This window comes from Gymnoscopelus braueri, assembly GCF_963280865.1.
Source record: "Gymnoscopelus braueri genome assembly, chromosome: 11".
In the NCBI taxonomy this organism is placed as follows: Eukaryota; Metazoa; Chordata; class Actinopteri; order Myctophiformes; family Myctophidae; genus Gymnoscopelus; species Gymnoscopelus braueri.
The window spans coordinates 16,849,539-16,868,603 of NC_137613.1; the positions used below are offsets into that span (position 1 = coordinate 16,849,539).

The 19,065-nt window shown below is 42.2% G+C and overlaps 1 protein-coding gene across 1 annotated transcript in view; it reads right to left on the reverse strand.

The window, feature by feature from the left end:
* Positions 1-18,318, reverse strand: part of LOC308095483 (E3 ubiquitin-protein ligase TRIM35-like) — a gene marked incomplete at both ends in the record, with an annotated part of 144,944 nt that extends 126,626 nt beyond the window's left edge. Inside the window, one exon of the mRNA XM_080442540.1 lies at positions 18,136-18,318. Coding sequence (XP_080298666.1) covers positions 18,136-18,318 — 183 coding nt within the window. The remainder of the gene's footprint in view (positions 1-18,135) is intronic.
* Positions 18,319-19,065: the final 747 nt, after the last annotated feature.

Genomic DNA, 19,065 nt, shown 5'->3' on the forward strand with positions numbered 1-19,065 from the left:
GAAGGCTTTCGCAGGAAAATAGCAGATCGCGTTGTGTGATTTAATAAGAATACTGTATTAATAATCAATCGTTATTTTGGTTATCACATTATAGGTGGAACGTTTCAAACACAAATTCAAACATTTTCCAAAACAAATAGTCAAAGTAGCCAGTCGACAAGCTTGTAGATATGTTATTTTTCCCACTATTATTACACTATAAACTGTTGTGCTACAAGGTATTAAATAATTCTTAAGTGGTTATTCGATTCATTGACGTATAATAAAGTGTACAGGTATTTTATAGAAACGCACTTCATCGAAAAAGTAGAATTTTCGCTAAGAAAATGATCGATAGTTGCCCTAGCCTTGGAGACCTTGCAGGCTTATGCAAAGGTTAAAATGTAATTTAGATAGAAGGTTGTTATTAGACAGATTCCAGGTTAATTTGTTGACCTTGGCATCCTATAGTTTGTATAGTTTCAATGTACAGATTATAACATTTTTGATAATGTTTAGACTGATGATAGGTTCTTGGTTTACCTATGATCCTATAGATTACTATCTCTATGCATTTGATGTATTACCTAACCTTGTGTTTACCTTTGCTTACTGTAAATCACTCTGGATTAAGAGCGTCTGCTAAATGCCTGAATTGTAATTGTAAATTGGTAGTCGCAGGCCTACTGCTCACTGTGCCTTTAAGGACGGAATGGACTGCAGAGGAGGGAGGGAGGAGGGGGTCTCACTCACCCGCCAGTCTGTGCTTACAGCAAACTGCCAGACCCTTTGTATACCCGTTGTCTTGGCAACAGGTTCCCCCGCAGCACCGCATGCATGAGCTACTGGATTTCCATCGGACTCCCATCAGCCTTGAGGGCCGGATGAGTCAGCAAAACCTATCATTGCAAAACAATAGTTCAATAACCTGAATGCTCTGCATCCAAAAACGCCACTAAAAGCACAGCCGGTCTTCCCTCTGCATGCATGCATTCAGACAGCCAGCGCTGCAGCTGCTACTCGCAAGACTCCACATCAAGAAGAATATGTGATTAAAACATACAGGGTAATTACAATGCCTGGTTTTCTATAAAAGATAAATAAAAGGGGAGGGGGGAAGGAGGGGTTGCTTACGGTTTAATTCATGTTTTTAATTCTGAAAATGGGAATGAACTCGGAACTCGGAAGTAATAAAAAAAAAGTGGTGGGGATATGAAACAAAAACTGAAAATAAGCCTAATCTTATCATGACCTGCATGAACAGGACTTCTTACGCTGCAGCATATGAAGCGTATATACCATATCAGCTCCCTTGAGTATTTTACAACTTTAAAATATGAACTTTTTTGGACTTAACAAGTCCAAAGAAAGAATAAGATTGGGTCACAGCGACCTTGTATAACGAGACACCTCCCCCACCCAACCCTTTCCAAGAGGAGGCTAACTAAAGTGACATTTGACACATTGAGTTGGATCGAAGGCAGAGTCACGAATCCATTGTCTTCCCCCGTCTTGTCAGAATGACCGGGGGCGTGCTGCACAGCGCGCCCGTCTGTTTGACTCCATTTGGGCTGAAAGGAGAAAAAGGGCTGGCCATGGTGTCACTCGTTTGCACACAGTTTCCACCAGTGGTGTAAAGTAACTAACTACATATACTCAAGTACTGTACTTAAGTACAATTTTTACCTCAGTAGTACATCCAATCGTCTATACATTTACTTCTACTCCGTCTCAGAGGCAAATATTGTACTTTTACTCCACTACAATTATTTGAAAACTTTAGTTACTTTGCAGATATAAACTATTACATTATAAAACATACATTAACCATTAACCACTACTATTTTATACCTAAGCTATTTGAAAATAGCTGATCTGTAGATCTGCTGTTTTCAAACATTTTAATACTTTAGTTTTGGTACTTTTAAGTACATTTTGATAGCCATACTTTTGTACTTTTACTCAAATACATTTTGAATTCCGGACTTTTACTTGTAACAGAGTACTTCTACATTGCAGTATTGATACTTTTACTTACATACATACATTTGAGTACTTTTTCCACCACTGGTTTCAAGACAAGATGTGGAGCCGATGTCATGACACATGAGGCAGATCCAACGCATTCTCACTCCCTTAAGGCGGCAAACGGGTGACGGCTTGGCACGGATTTGACCAAAACGGGGAGGAGGGACTAAGGGGAGGGACGTGATTTACGGTTCTGTCCCTATCGGGACGTAGGCCTATCTCGAATTGTGCTGAGTTGGCCGCTCAACACTCGGCTCGCTCGGCGGTGCCTCTCGTGGCTCAAGTCCGCTTTAGACGGCCACGCCCTCTGTCATTTTACAAATGTTCGCTTTAAAAATATCTATATTCAAAGATTTGCAAAGAATTTCACGATTTCTTAAAAATAGCAGATCTACAAGCTTGTAGATCTGCTATTTTTGAATAGCCATAGACATCTAAAAATGACACAGATGTGTTCCCGGATTGAATGGGTTAAAGCCGTGGGGAGCCATTGTGTTCAGTTTTTTGTATCCAGAAGAGGAGCCACGTGTATGAAGGACGAGGAGCGATTATTATGCAGGTACAACAAAACTCTGTGTAATATTCTGTGTTCCGACTCTAATAACATTTCATAGAAAGATTAACGTTTGTGTGCGTTTCAAATTGCTTCATTCTGTTGGAGATCAGATACAGAATGTTGCTACTTTATTTCCCCTTTATATTCACATGGAATAGAAAATAGAAATGTCTCTTCGGTTCAATGCCCTTTGCTCCACCGGTGCGAATCATTATGAATGAATGAACGGGCTGATACATTTCTCAAACATCTGGGCATGGCTGTCTCCCTGGACGTTGGTCACAGTGCCACTAATCTCTCAAGAACAGATTCTGCTCTGCGTTGGAATCTGTCGTGAAGGTTCGTCATAACGTGTACACACTGGGCTACAAGTGGGCGTGCCTTCAGATCAGGAAGCAGGCCGCGCTTTACCCAATCAAATGTAGTGGCCGGGATTTACGTGTCCGCCGATCCCTCCCCACTCGAAACCAACCGAAACTAATTTAACAATAGCGTCCGCGGAGCAGACAAAACCACGAAAAGATATTTTAACTTGCTCTTTCATCATAGAAACAAGTGGGCTTATAACCAAAACGATCCATGTTCTCTGGGAGAAGTGGTGTTAGTGTTCCGTGTAGAAATATTGTTAGTGGGAATGAAAACATAGTCGCACCACCGGAAGTGAAACGCTGAAGGCAGACCATAGCTGAGTGGTTAGTGAGCCCGCCTAGGGAACCAGCTGGCCCTGGTTGCCCCAGGTTCGATTCCAGGCTATCTCAGCATATGTGCCGATGATATGAAATTTGTCCCTGAGCAAGACTCTTAACCCCAATTGCTCACAGGTTCTCATTGGAAACAAGACCGCAAGGACTTTCATGAACGACCTGTTAAAAGGAATTATCCTTATTACCAAAACCCCGGTTTCCTTGCGCACGGGTGCTACGTCGTCTTTGTCCCAGAGCCAAGTGAGATAGTACAAACAGCAGAGGGTGCTGTTTTTCCTTCTCATTTGGTCTGGGTTCCCAGATTGGGTACAGCCACACATGTCCGTACGCTAGCGTGCAACGGTACGCTACGTGACGGTAGCCCTTGTTCCGGATCCGGCCGTACTTGATATCTTCCGGAGCTTTGAGCAGCTGGTGGGCAGCGCCGTTTTTCAGGAAGTGTAGTTCTTTGAGACAAGTGAGAACTGAATAACACTACTCATCATGAAAACATTATGCACGTGCAATATAAAAATTTAATATTATCCAGTGATATGAAAACATTAGCTAATGTTTTTATATCACTGGATAATATTAATATTTTATGTCAAGGTGCCTTGACAAAATTAAAACACCATTACATTATTATGAATAGTATTAACCACATGAACCCCAGCATGGGGGGAACATAAGCCAAAAATAGCCAATCTACAAGCTCACAACGCGTCGCAGCGCGACGCGTTGTGAGCTTGTAGATCTGCTATTTTTAGCAGAGAGATTTGGTGTTGACAGAAAAAAGCGTCCAAGAAAAGTAGGTCAGTTTTTACTGAGAATAGAGGGTTTAATTAGGCTACATAATAATAAAATAATAACTTTATTTATATTTTCAAAACATGAGTTACAAAGTGCTGCTGAACAGCAGTTAATTAACGTTTTATTTTACCTTATTTTATGCTACAATTGGAGAAAAGGTAAAATAAAACATACACGTTTCTTTTAAGCATAAGGGAATAGCCTACCATAGTTAACAAGTAAGTTAATTCTGACAAGCAATAAAGAAAACACATTTAAACAAACTCAAATGAGACCAAAATAACTTTGGTCTCATTGCCCACATCAACGAACAAACAAATACAGACATACATGTGAATTACATCAATTAATTGTGAATGACAGATTCATATGGTAGAAGAGTGCAATTTATGACAATAAAGCACAGAGATGTTTCGTTTTTGTAGCCCACGTTTGTGTGTGAAACTGTAGAATTGATAAAAAGAAACTTCTCATTTATTTTGGATAGTAATTATTCTGCTATTCTTTATTATGCTCATTATAATATTATATTATATCTTATCTACAAATAATTGGTCCTCTAATGCTCAATACAATATTATATTATATCTTATCTTCATATAATTGGTCCTCTAATGCTCATTATAATATTATATTATATCTTATCTTCATATAACTGGTCCTCATAATGCTCATTATAATGTATTTTGGATAGTAATTTAATGTATTATTCTGCTATTCTTTATTATGCTCACATAAGCTATTTAGAAGGGATAAACTAAACAGTGCATTCAGGCCATTCTCATTCACCAAAAATAAATAAGGACGTTTACATTGAAAATAGAGTGCATGTGTTGTGTGAGTGTTTGTGCTGGAACGTCTGCCTTGCATTTCCCCTGTAAGGAAACTACAAGAGACAAACACGCCCAGTGGAGAGAACACAGGACGATTGGTTGGTGCCTATCACTTCCGGGTGATCGTTTCATGAGCGGAACCCGGATGGGCTTTTCCCGGACGCGGATCGCGACCGTTCTTCCGGTTTTAAACTTAACATGGGAGTGGATGGGACTTCCGGCATCCTTACGGCAACTTGACGGAGATGTGTGGCTGTACCCATTTCAGTGCCACTGACATCTTTTGTTATCCAGGACCAGCGTTGCCAGATTTTGTGAGAGAAATGAGCAACTAGGTCTAGGAAAACAAGCCTAAAAAGAAGCGACTATTTAGGCCACATGAGCACTACCTATATACACACTGGCTATTTGAAAATAGCAGATCTACAAGCTCCCAACGCATCACAACACGTTGTGAGCTTGTAGATCTGCTATTTTCAAATACATCTTGAAATTAAATGTGGAATATTTGGAAACGTTTTTGAAACATTCTAACGACGCACATCTGGTACGGGGCTCCCCTGGCACAAAACATTTTCAGATCGGGGGTTAGGGACAAATAGGCTACATAATTAATTTGGGGGTCCATGACGTGAAAATATTTGAAAACCACTGTCTTAAATAATAATTAAAGAACTTGGAGGCAAGCCCAATTAAGCAACTACACTTTAGAAACAAGCCCAAAAAAAACCAACCTGCAACGACACCAATATTTACAAGCAACAAAAAGAACCCCGAAGTTGCTTACAATAATCGGACATGGCAACACTGTCCATGGACACCAGCCATGTGCTAGGCTGGTCCAGTGGAGAGAGAGAGAGAGCACTGCTGTCTCCTCTCCTCCAGAGATGTGACACTTGCCTCCTGGGCACAGATCCACTTTGTTTTGGCCTCCCCTTTTGAAGTCCCACCACTTGAATAGAATCAAGAGGGTTTGTATTTCCACTACAAACTACAGTAACTGGCTTTATGAAAAGGGGGGAAATGATATAATAGCAATATAATGCAATTAAAAAGAATACTATTAAGGAATGTGATCGATTGATTGATCCAGAGTGACCTACAAAGCGCATGCATGCCCCCTTGTCGACAAACGATGCGGTAAATGGTCAAGTAAATGGAGTGCAAAGAAAACAATTAAGTGCAACAATGTAACTAGGCTACCAGGTAAACATCAAACCTAGCGTGTGTGTGTGTGTGTGTGTGTGTGTGTGTGTGTGTGTGTGTGTGTGTGTGTGAGTGTGAGTGTGAGTGTGTGTGTGTGTGTGTGTGTGTGTGTGTGTGTGTGTGTGTGTGTGTGTGTGTGTGTGTGCGTGCGCATGTACGTGTGTGTGTACGTGTGCGTGTGTGTGTGTGTGTGTGTGTGTGTGTGTGTGTGTGTGAGCTGTACTGTACACATTCTTTCAATCAGAAATCATGGATGTCATATTTATGCACTAATCTGTTTAAATTACAACATAACATATGCATATGGACACGTTTTGGCATTGAGAATTTCAGGATCAAATGCAATAAAATATAAAAAATAATTTATTCCTATGTTGGAATTACTCTTTGTGCAAGGTAGAGAACACTGTTATCTTTATTATGATATATTGTTATCTTACTAATTTACATATTTTGAAGTTAAAATCGTTATTGCTGTTTCATGGGAATGACCCTGGCACACTATAGTGTCGCCATATAGATGGCAAATGATGTTCTATAGCTATATATATAGTTTTGTAGGCCCTGGTGGTTTTTACTGCAGGGGAACTTCAGGTATATATAGTTGACATATATTTTTTTGTTGAACAAGTGATGATTCTTTTTACGGAAATAGCTGTCTCTGCAACTCCAATGCATGATGGACAACATAGTATATGGGGGAAAAGAAATACTTGTCAGAATGACAATTGTGAATGAAAACTACTTAAAAAAAACAGCTACTGCTACTACTATTATTGTACTATATACTACTTTTGCTGCCACTGCTAGTGCTACTACTATTGTTGTTGCTGCTACTACTGCTGCTGTGACAGTTATTACTGCCCAGTGCAAGGTGGAGGGACTTTTGTATTCCTTCTCATGGCTGTATTTAATCCATTAAGACCGGGAACGCATCTGTCATTTCAAGATTTATTTGGCTATTTTTAGAAAAATTGTGAAGGCAACATCACATCTTTGCTTCTGGGGATTCTACAAATGTCTTCTAAATCCTAACATTTCTTTATATTTTTTATTATGTTGCTATAATATCAGTGGTCCTCAAACTTTTTTCATGTCAAGGACCCCCATCTCAAAATATTTTGTTCCCCCAGAAGCAAAGATTTGAGTTACAAATGTTCGCTTAAAAATATATATACATTCAAAGATTTGCACATATTTTCCACGTTTTTTTTTTTTTAGCAGATCTACAAGCTCATAGCACGGCACTCATGCCACGCTATGAGCTTGTATATCTGCTATTTTTGAATAGCCCAAATAAATCTCAACATGACACAGATGCGTTCCCGGTCTTAATGCGTTAAACTCTGACAGAATCCTCCGTTCAATATCAGCTCTGTGCAACTGCATCTCACGCTCCCATTACCAGCCCAGCCCTGTTGGCAGCCAGCGCCTATTGTATCCAATTCCTGTGTGCCATACAGCATCACCTCTGTACTTCTCAATATCAGTGCAATTTCCCCCACAGTTGTTGTCAGCCACATCTCTGTGTTATTGTAAGAAGCACCAGCATATCAAAAACTTCAAATTCACTCCCTGAGTGTATAGCAAAGGACAGAGAGCTGCATTTCTTTCCTCTCCTGTGTTCTCCTATCCATTCTAATCTGTACTGTAGGTTATATGTTTGTCACAGGCTGGCTCAAATGTATGTGCAGAAAAGTAGGGAGACTATACAATACTAAATGTTTTAATTAAAGCGATAGTTCACGGGAAAACAATATTCTTTTTTCTATCGAAAAACCCATGGAGACTTGAATTCATGGATATTTTTTTGTTTGTAAGCCAATAATTTGATGACCAGCGGTAGGCAGCAGTTCCGTTAGGAGACACAAAGGAGACTCTTTGTGTCTCCTTCTGGAACTGCTGCCGGTCATCAAATTATTAGCTTAGGAATGCGACAAAAAGGATCCATGAATTCAAGTGGGGTGACTAATCGATAAGAAAAAATGTCATTTTGGGGGTGAACTATCCCTTTAACTAAATTAAATAAGCATCAGGTCAGTGTGTGAGTGGTTAGGAGTGTTTGTTGCTTAATTTATTATCCTTCACACGACGGAGTCACCCACTGAAAATAGAAGACCTACAGCCTCACAAGTAGTAGATCGAAGAGGCTTATTGTTGGTATCAACCGAGAACGCAGGAGTCTATCCGCGTTACAATGCCCCTGAGAGATGGATTACTGAGGTGGACCGCCAAACCTATACCATCAGCTCCCAGTACTTACCGTACGACTTGCCGCGCCCAAGCCGTGCTTCTCGTACGCTGAGTTGGCGGTGCCCCGGGGTCGAACCCATGACCTTCTTATGTGGTCCTTCGGCGAGAGCTCTAACGACTGAGCTACCCGGACAGCAAGCCTTCAGACAAGCCCGGTGAAAATAGCGGATCTGCAAGCGTTGCATTAATCCGTCTATAGACTCCACTGGGCGAATTATAAATCAGGTTCTTGAGGGTGTGTAGTGTATGTGTGGGGATTTTTAAAGCAAAGTACAAATAAATGACATTATTAATCGGCAGGCCGGGGGGGGGGGGGGGGGCAGAGAGTGCAAGGATCCCTGCAGGTGTGACTGATGGTCTCCTGAGCCCAGCCTGCTCAGTACAGGTGTGCTGCATCTGTGACAAGGTCTCAGCTCTACCCATCAACCTCATAGAACAGAGGGGAAAAAAACACAGTCCCTCAAGAAGGGCCAACTCTGTGGGAGTCACAGCTCCGAGCCACACATTAACAACTAAACTAGTTGAACACGCTCGTACACGCACACACGCGCGCACACACGCGCGCACACACGCGCGCACACACGCGCGCACACACACACACGCACACGCGCACGCACGCACGCACGCACGCACGCACACACACACACACACACACACACACACACACACACACACACACACACGCACATGCACTCATTCATGCTGCAAAGTGTGCACTTGTGAAGGCACATAAATGCAGTTGCGCATACAAATCAATGTGCTCCAGCTTTAAAAGGAGCATAATCAATTGCATGTAATAGTATACGAGTATACACGAATATATTCATGCATTCATGCAATATGTTCTCAAGCCAGCACTGGGCACCCGGTCGAATAATGCATACACTTGACCACACAAAGCATAACAGTAAATGCATTTGCACACACACACACCCACACCCACACACACACACACACGCACACAGTCTCTCGCCATCATCTCTTCCTTATACGCTCCTTGACTGCAACACATTGCAGTCGTGTGTCTCTCTCTGACACGGCATTTTCTTTTTTATTACATTGGGTCTCTCTCTCTCTCTCTGTGTGTCTCTCTCTCTCTCATTTACAGTGCTATGATGCCTTTCTCTCCAGGCCCCCGGTCGCGTTGCAGCGAGTGACAGACAAATAGATGGATAGATGGAACAGGTTTCCGCAGTGTTGAGTGTGTTTGTGCGCGCGCACGTGTGTGTGTGTGTAGTGTTTGCCTGCCAGGGTGTGACAATCGCTGCGGTTACAGTTTGTGCTTGCACACACACACACACACACACACACAGACACATGGGAACACACACAAACCCCAGATAATGATGCAGTGCAGGCCCCTATAGTATACTTCCATGTCCATGAATTAATGATCTAGCCTTTTTCCATCTGTCTGTCTATCTGTATGTCTCTCTCTCTCTCTCTCTCTCTCTCTCTCTCTCTCTCTCTCTCTCTCTCTCTCTCTCTCTCTCTCTCTCTCTCTCTCTCTCTCTCCTCCCCCTGCTCTCGGCAAGGTCCTAGCTCACTATATATCTGCGACTATAGGTCAGATGTGTTCCAACATTTCTGTCCACTCTGATCAGATGCAGTGACGGCATTAGCAACAGGGGGTGGACATTATGTATGTACCTTGGTCACTCATTGATTTTCCCTGTGCCTCTTTTTTCCCCCCGTCCTTTTTAATCAACCGAAGGCTTGAGCAAACACCTCTGTACCGGGCTGAGGGTGCAGAAATACTTAATATTAACCACAGGGTTAGGGTTAGTGCACCAAAGTAGTGCAGCGATTCCCATCCTGTGCGCCGGGGCCCATTCATTGTGATACGGATAATTAGCAACTACAAGTATACTACTGTACGTTAGTTCCATTGAAGCCGGAGCACAATCGATTGATTGATCATTAAAATAAACACGATCTGTGAATGCATGCGACCCACCCATTCGCTGCCACTACCCCAGATGGGCGGGGCTGCAAACGACTTCACGGTTTTCAAAGTGAGCCCTGATCCAGAAAAAGGTTGGGAACCACAGGGGAAAAAGAAGGGGTCCAAATGCTTAGTATAGACCCCATCTTCGGGGAGTCCGGTCTATATATTTTTGCTGATGGGCAGAAACCTCTTTATCTCCAACGTTTTGTGTTTTTTCGTAAATTAACGCCCTACTTGATCATACTACAGCATCAAAAGTAGCAGATCTACAAGCTCAAAATGCGGCGCGACGCATTTTGAGCTTGTAGATCTGCTACTTTTGATACTTTTGAATTTGAAACCTGAAAAGTAACAGTTTGGGATTTTCCACCCGACATGTTATTTATTTATATTCTTCTTCAAAAATGTAAAAGTGTGGAGAAGTGGATGGCTGCGCTGGTGAGAGGGAGATAAGTAGGAGAGCTGTGAGGGCAGCGTGTAAGAAGGAGAATCCCACACATAAAACTCTGCTCAGGGTTTGAACTTTGGCCAACAGCCAGTAGCAAAGTAGTAACTTACTGCTTACATTCTCACCAACAAAAGAGGGCTTACCCAACAACTATGCAACTGCAGAATAAGCTTAAATTCTTTGGCAAACTGACATTATAAGCAAGCAATGATATTTGTATAACGGAGACCCTCGCCTGATTGGCTACCTGCAAATTGAAAGAGCCTAATTGGCTAGGAGTGCTCATGCTGGGTGGGATGGGAACGTAAAGTGACAGTGGAATTCCCCATGAAGAGAAACGAAAGCTGAATTAAAGCATGAGATGTAAAGTAGTGAAATTTCGTCTAAAGCTTCATTTTATAATATGTTTGTCATTACGCCAGCTCATCGCGGTAAAATCCATGCTTCATACTCGTCGGGTATAAAGCGTTACAATATTATTCCCTTGGTGTGTCTGTCAAGTTAAGTCCAAAGAAAAAATGAATTATCCCCAAAATCAGGTTAAAATGAAAGAAATGAAATGAACATTTTAAATGAAAGAAACAGCTTTATTCTTTCAACCGTGGGAATAGTGATCCAGCAAGTAGGGGGCGGAAGGTAGGGGACATAGTTCAAAGACAATAGAGAGAGAGATACACCATCGGAGACAAAAGAGGGGAAATTTAGTACCTCCATTCCACGGTGTAGTCTGGGACAGGTTTAGAGCTTACTCAATAGTCTGAATAGAGCGAGTGTGAATCACTCCATTTCACCATTGTAAGGCGTCTAATTTATTTATTTTATTCTCATTCAATCAGGTTTAGTTCCAAAACTACTTCAATTTAAACAGTGTAGCTATGATTTTCTACTTTTCATTATGCACCTAAAATGCAAAAATATGGAATAAAATGCCATGGCATTTGGTCACATATTGGCCACTGTTGCTCAGTCATCACTCACTCACACCCACGCGCGCATGCACGCACGCACTCTCGCACACAGGGGCACACACACACACACACACACACACACACACACACACACACACGCTCACGCAAACCCACACACACACCACATCAGCTACCAAATCCCCTTTAGCCTGTGTAGCACATCTTCCTCCAACCATCTGGTCCAGCCGTGTTGAGGGTAAGCATGCCTCTGCCAGCTATAGCAACGACTAGCCAGTCTTCTAGGACAAGCGGTGCTCAACCTGTGGGCCAGGGACCACAATGGGCCGTGGGGACATTGTAAGTGGCCCCCCAAATAATTGGCAAAACACTTACAATTTAGGCATTTAGCAGACGCTCTTAATCCAGAGTGATTTACAGTAAGCAAGGTAAACATGAGGAAATGCATCAAATGCATAGAAATAGTAATCTAGGATATAGGTAAACCAAGAACCTATCATCAGACTAAACAGTATAATATATATATTTTTTAAATCTGTATTGAAAATATACAAACTTTGCCAAGTCAATAAATGAATCAGGCATCTGTCTATATAACATGCTATCTAAATTACATTTTAACGTTTGCATAAGTCTGCAAGGTCGTCAAGGCTATAGGGCAACTTAATGATAATATAACATTAATATATTTTTGTAAAAAGAAAATCATTATATTTTCTTCTTTAAACCCTCAAAAAATTTGTGATACAGATGAGGAAGGAAGTATAGACATGACATTTGACTTCCTAAATTTCCCCTGTAAAGTATATATCCTTTGTACATATCCTTTGTCGTGCCTGATTTACCTTCTGTGAAAAGAGGCCAATTCGCACCTGGCACCGTTTCACACTTGGCAAATCCCCCCCTTTATCCGTGACAATGCTTATTGATGTTCCACTGAAGTGCCAATGGCAGGCTCTCTGAAACGTTGGAATGTCACATCTGTAGGCCTACTTCAAGTATACTACTGAGCAAGTTATAGTTCCATTGATCCAAATCCGGAACACAATCGATTGATTTATCATTAAAATAAACTCTCAAAATGCACGCGGCCCACCCATCTGAACCACTTAACACGGCAGCCAAATGGCTGCCGTGTTAAGTGGTTCAGATGAGCGGGCCGCGGACGCTTTCAGGATTGTCCAAGTGAGAACCACTGCTGTTTCTAGGATGTGATCCACGGTTTCATCCATCCAGCCCTGCACCGGAACACAGTGGGAGCCTGATTTCCATCTATCCGCCTGTCAAGCGAATTCCCAGCATGGTCGATATGGACCACGTCACAGACCTACCACAGTGGCACGGCGTTAATAATAATAACCATAATACCTTTTATTTGTGGCACCGCCTGTGCAGAGCTGAAGGATGCTTAACCTAATAAAACGGAGCAGAGTAAAAACTATTGGAGAGCCAGTGGGGTTCGTTCCACCAGTGTCATGCAGCAGCAGTGGTGCGTGCATGTGTGTGTGCCTGCATGTGTGCATGTGTGCGTGTGTGTGTCTGTCTGTCTGTCTGTCTGTCTGTCTGTCTGTCTGTACTTGCGTGAGTGCGCTTGTGTGTGTGTGTGTTGGCCATAATTGTCATGCTTCCATGGCATTGTGAGCTTGTAGATCGGCTATTTTTGGCCAAAATGATTTGGTGTAGGACGGGGGGGGGGGGGGGGGGAGCGGTTAGTACAGTACAGTTGTAAGTCCGGTTCTCTAATATGACTATAGATTTAAATGGTTATAGGGTGATTCCCTATAACCACCCTATAAATGTAGCACGTGTTACAGTAAGACATTAAAGCTAAAAAAAAGAACACAGTAATACATGTCATCAACAAATACAAATACTATATGTTCAAAAGTTTATTTTTATTTTATATATTTACCTCCCCTACACATGATACAATAGAATGCTTCGCTCACCGGCGGAAATGAGTGTATTACTTCAAATGGACTGCCTGCCAACACTGCATGACTGCATTGCAGGAGTCCACTGCATGTGTGTGTGTGTGTGTGTGTGAGTGTGTGAGTGTGTGAGTGTGTGAGTGAGTGAGTGAGTGAGTGAGAGAGACGGGTCAATGGGATAGTGATTGAGATGATGGTTGCAGCGCGGTGGTCCCTTCCCACCAGTGCCTTCCTCCCATGTGTTCCCAGCACACAATGATCCCTCTAGTCATCGCTTACATGTTTCACAAAGCATGTCGCCGCTACTACCCTAGAGTCTAGGGTTGCCTACTACCTGAAATTCAAATAAAGGGACACCTGGCGGGGCGTTGTGAGCATGTGAAAGCCCCCTGTACCACCAGACAGATACAGGTCCAGTGGGCAGCTAAACATTGTGGCCTGCTCAATGTTAAATAGGCATTTGTTTCCAAAGTGTAAAAACAATGAAGTATAATAAGGAAAATGAATGGAATAATGTAAAGTATCCATGATTTTAACATGCGTGGTACATCATTATCAGACCTATATTTATCCTCCATGTTGTTGTTTAGCCCCACAATTAGTGGATATACAGGTTTTGTAGCAATCTGTAAGGTGGCCAGTGTTGTCACACAATGTCTTTCAGCAAGGCTGGACTGTGACAAAAGATCTGACAGTGACATTTAATTGCCTATCAAATCAAGTATAGTCGGCACGTATACTGGAACCCTGAATATAGGTGAAGTGAATGAATGGGCTATCCCCAAATCCGCTTTACTAATAGAAAGGCATGTGGCGTGCCCTCCTAAATACACACACACACACACACACACACACACACACACACACACACACACACACACACACTCACACTCACACTCACACTCACACTCACTCCCCACACACACACACACACACACACACACACACACACACACACACACACACACACACACACACACACACACACACACACACACACACACACACACACAGAGCTGATGGGAAAAATGGGGTTTCCATTATATATATAACTGTGTGTAAAGCCCTTGGGCAGCTACATCTTTTCATCTCTGTTATTTTCATGCATAATATCTAGGTCCTGGTATAGCACGAAAATGCAGTCCAGTATACATTATTTAGTCACGGCCGTGGAGATGGTACAGTGATACACCACATGTGTTACGTACGATTCTGTGACCTGCCGTCGTTGCAGTGATGGCAGGACGCAACAAAAACTTGCATACAGGCTCGCGCTCACACAACGTCTCGCATGTAACCCTGGTAACGGCAGAAGAGAGAGATGGCGTGTTGACTGTGCAGGCAGCTACTATGGCTGAGCATAGTGGCTGAGTGGTGTTTGTACCATAGTGGTTTGTTCCGTGCACCGTGCAAGTCTGGCCGGCGCAGTAGAAGGCTAAATGAAAACCCAAAGTATGACGCATATCGCGTCAGTGCACTTCCGGCAACACGTTTGCTCGTGCGTGCCTCGCCTACAGGTCTAAATGTGGGAGAAAAGTGTAAACATTGATTATTAGAAGTTGAGACACATGTAAAGGTGGAAAAGTAAATGGTTGTCATGCCAGAGCCATGAGGGATGTTTGTGGCAAGTTTGAAGACAATTGGACAAGTGCTGTTCTATGAGTTTGTAGTCCTCATACATATGGGCTGGCTGGGGCCTGGCTTCAATTAAGGTAGAACGATGTAAATGTATTAAATGAGCTGTTTGAATCTGTATGTGTGTCATTGATTGAATCCCAAAGTCTGTCCCTTATCAGTTCAATAAGGGACACATCTTTTAGTTTCCAAGCAAGGCACCGTTGGCCAGTGGTGGTAAAAGTACTCACATTCTTTACTTAAGTAAAAGTATCAATACTGCAATGTAGAAATACTCTGTTACAAGTAAAAGTCCTGAGTTCAAAATGTACTTGAGTAAAAGTACAAAAGTATTGGTATTCAAAATGTACTTAAAAGTACCAAAAGTAGAAAGTAGCCTACTCATTGTACAGAATGTCCCCATTTCACAAGTTCTCAAATGGATAAAAATCGAGCCGATCTACAAGTTCACAATGCTTCGCGATGCGACGCATTGTGAGCTTGTAGATCGGCTATTTTCAAATGGCCGAAATGTATATAGGGCTAAAGTGGTTACTGTATGTTTTGTAATAATAATCTTAATCTACAAAGTAGATTTAGATTATTAAAGTAACTAAAGTTTTCAAATAATTGTAGTGGGGTAAAAGTACCATATTTGCCTCTGAGGTGTAGTGGAGTTGAAGTAAAAGTACAGAAAATTGGAAATACTCCAGTAAAGTAAAAATACCTCAAAACTTGACTAAATGTACTTAGTTACTTTACACCACTGCTGTTGGCAACCCTAGCTGAGTCACATGTAAAGAGAGGGGCGTGGATGGAACTTCACTGACACTGGGGGACCGACCGGGAAGAAAAATGTGTGAATATAATATTATATTCAATATTATATTCTGGAGGCAGGAGGAGGAATCTTCAGATAAAAAACAACAAACGTTATAAGCCACAGACAACAATAACCCACTGAGGATAAAGTCAAAGGACATGTTTATACACGGAGCCCCTGCGTGGCGGGAGGGGGAGCAGATGGCCGCTCTGTTTGAACAGTGTGTTTTAATCTCCGTAACTGTGAAACTGCCGGCCCACCGACCCTGCCTCGCCTTATCGGAGCCGCAGTGCTAACATTTGGCTAAAGGCATTGATTGTGAATCGCTCAGCACCCCATCCCACTCGCCCCCCCCCCCCCCAACCCCGACACCCACCCACCCTCCCAGCCCAGCCCAGCCGCCCGGCCACCCTCCACTCCCGCTAATGTAAACTGACATTCCATTTGGGGCCGGCTTTGTTTTTTAAATTAGAACGGGCGCAGTCCACTCTCATATTGAAATGGACTTTAGGCCGAGCCGAGAGTGAAACAGGGCAGTGGGACCCGGCCCGCAAGGATGAAGGATGATTCATACTCAGAACGTGTCGCAGCTGCGCCACGTTCTGAGCTTGTAGATCGTCTATTTTCAACGTGCGACACACCGACACACAATAAAGTATAACTGAGGTTCTATTATGGGAGTGTAAAATAAAAATGGAGAAAATCTATGGAGTAATAACTTTTTTATTCATTATTAGTTAGTGAAAGTGTCATCTTTTAAAGAAATTAATCTTTGTCTTTTCTTTTTTTGGCTAAGAGTACCCGCCCAGACGGCATCTGTCGGTTCACATGCTGCTCACATATTGGCTAAATTTAATCAACACTAAATCAAGCGTCCTAGTGGCTGGCAGGCCAGCAGATTGATCAGCGGCAGCAGCCTCTGTCACCCTGCACTAAGCTGTAAATCACAAGAGAGCTGCTTAATGTAGAGAGTTGTGTGAATTTTATTAAATTTCACTTTACAATTTAGGCGTTTAACATGCTCTTATCTTTCTTGAGCAACTTACAAAGCACTTGCATTTGACTGATTGGGGAAATTATATTTACCTCCCCTTATGGTCTCCTCCTGATAGATAAAAATAAGGCTAAATTTGAAAGAAACCAATGATACACGTGACACGTCCTTTAATGGATGGTATCAGGGCATTCCACATTGGCAGAGCACTGTAGAATGAGCACTTTCCCATGTTTGTAATTTGGACTCAACGGTAACCAGAAGAGTGGGCACTTAAACATTGTGGGCACGTCAATGTTTAAATTGTCTATTTCTATTTCGTTAAAAATAAAATAAAAAATAATTTGGGAAAGTTTTGTAAAGTATACATGATTTGAGCATGTTTGAACATTTGACATTTTAAGGCCTAATATTTCTACAACATAAAGTGCTACAAAACCTTTGGATATCCAGTCATTAAGGCCATAAAGAAGACGTTGAAGGGTAAATGTAGGTCTGATTACGATGTACAGTGCATGTTCAAATCATGTATACTTTACATTACTTAATTACCTTTTTTTTTTTAAACAAATACACAACAGCAAATTTAACATTGAGGTGTCCACAATGTTTAGGTACCCACTCTTCCTGTATCCCAGTACATAGCATCTGTGAACTTTTAACCAATATATATATATCTGAATAAGATAATAGCATCTAATAGGCAACACGTTTTTTTTGCCTATTTGTTGCCAGACAAAAGAAAACAAGTGCTAGGGGTTGAGGTATAGTCTTAGAGGTGAGTTTTCAGACGGACGTGGACACTTGAGGGAGTGAGTCTGCAATCCTGGCTGGGGGGATCAGAGGTCATTCCACGGCTTGGGAGTCGAGGGAGAAGAGTACAGTAAGGGAAAAATATTTGAACATTTTTGGAAGGTTGCAGACAATTAAGGCGTGCTGCAGCATTCTGGATCAGTTTGTAGGGACATGCAGGCAAGGACCAGCAATTAGAGAGTCGCGGTAGTTGAGCCTGGAGATGACTGTGGCTTTGACTAAGTAGCTAAGGCAGACTCCAAGCTTACAGAGTTGTATCCTCCCAATAGTGTAAAGTGCAAACCTACAGAAGAGAGTGGATTGTTGCAGTAATGTGCCTTGAAGCGCAGTTGAATGTCCAGGATCATCACTCTCAGCTTCTTGGCAGTTTGAGCATGGGAGTCACCAGAGTGTTGTCCATGTAAAATGGAAGGATCCTGGAGGGGAACGAGACTTCCCAGGGAAAGAAGAGAAGCTCTGTTTCTGTCCATGTTGAGCTTGAGGTGGTTGGCGAGACTCTTTTTTTAAGGCACGTCTCGGCCTGGCTCCTAATTACATTTTAGAGTGATTATCTTTTGAGCCTATATGCACAGCCTGAGCTCCTCAGGCAAGAACCTGCTGACTGCTCCTGAGTGGAGGCTGAAGACAAATGGTGACTATGCCTTTGATGTCGGTGCCCTTCAGCCCTGGAACTCTAAATCAGTTTCGTTTTAAAACTGCTTCTTAAAACATGCTTTTATCGAAGGGCCTTAATTCCATAAATTATTTCCTAAGTGTAAATGTTTGATTGCCTTTCTTCTTTTGTGTGATATCGTCATCGGATGTCCAACTCTCTGTTGTACCACTTGGAAGACAATTTACAATTTAGGCATTTAGCAGACGCTCTTAACACATCAACAGCCAGCGTTTTTACCTTATTTGGACGATCGACGGAGACCCACGGAAGCCACGATGTGGACACGGAAGCCACGATGTAAACAAAAGCTGTCTGGGGGGAGGACGAGGGGCAGTTGAATATGCAGTAGCTCGTTTTCACCAAAAACGCAATCTGGGATAAGAAAGCCGAGATAAATGTATTTTTATATATCTGATAACATTGCAGTGGACCGGGTGTTTTTTTTTTAAATTACGTCATTTCCGGGTCTATCCTTACACCAAGCAAGGTAATACAGGTAACGAGGTAATACATCAAATGCATATAAATAGTAATATAGGATCATAGGTAAACCAAGAACTTA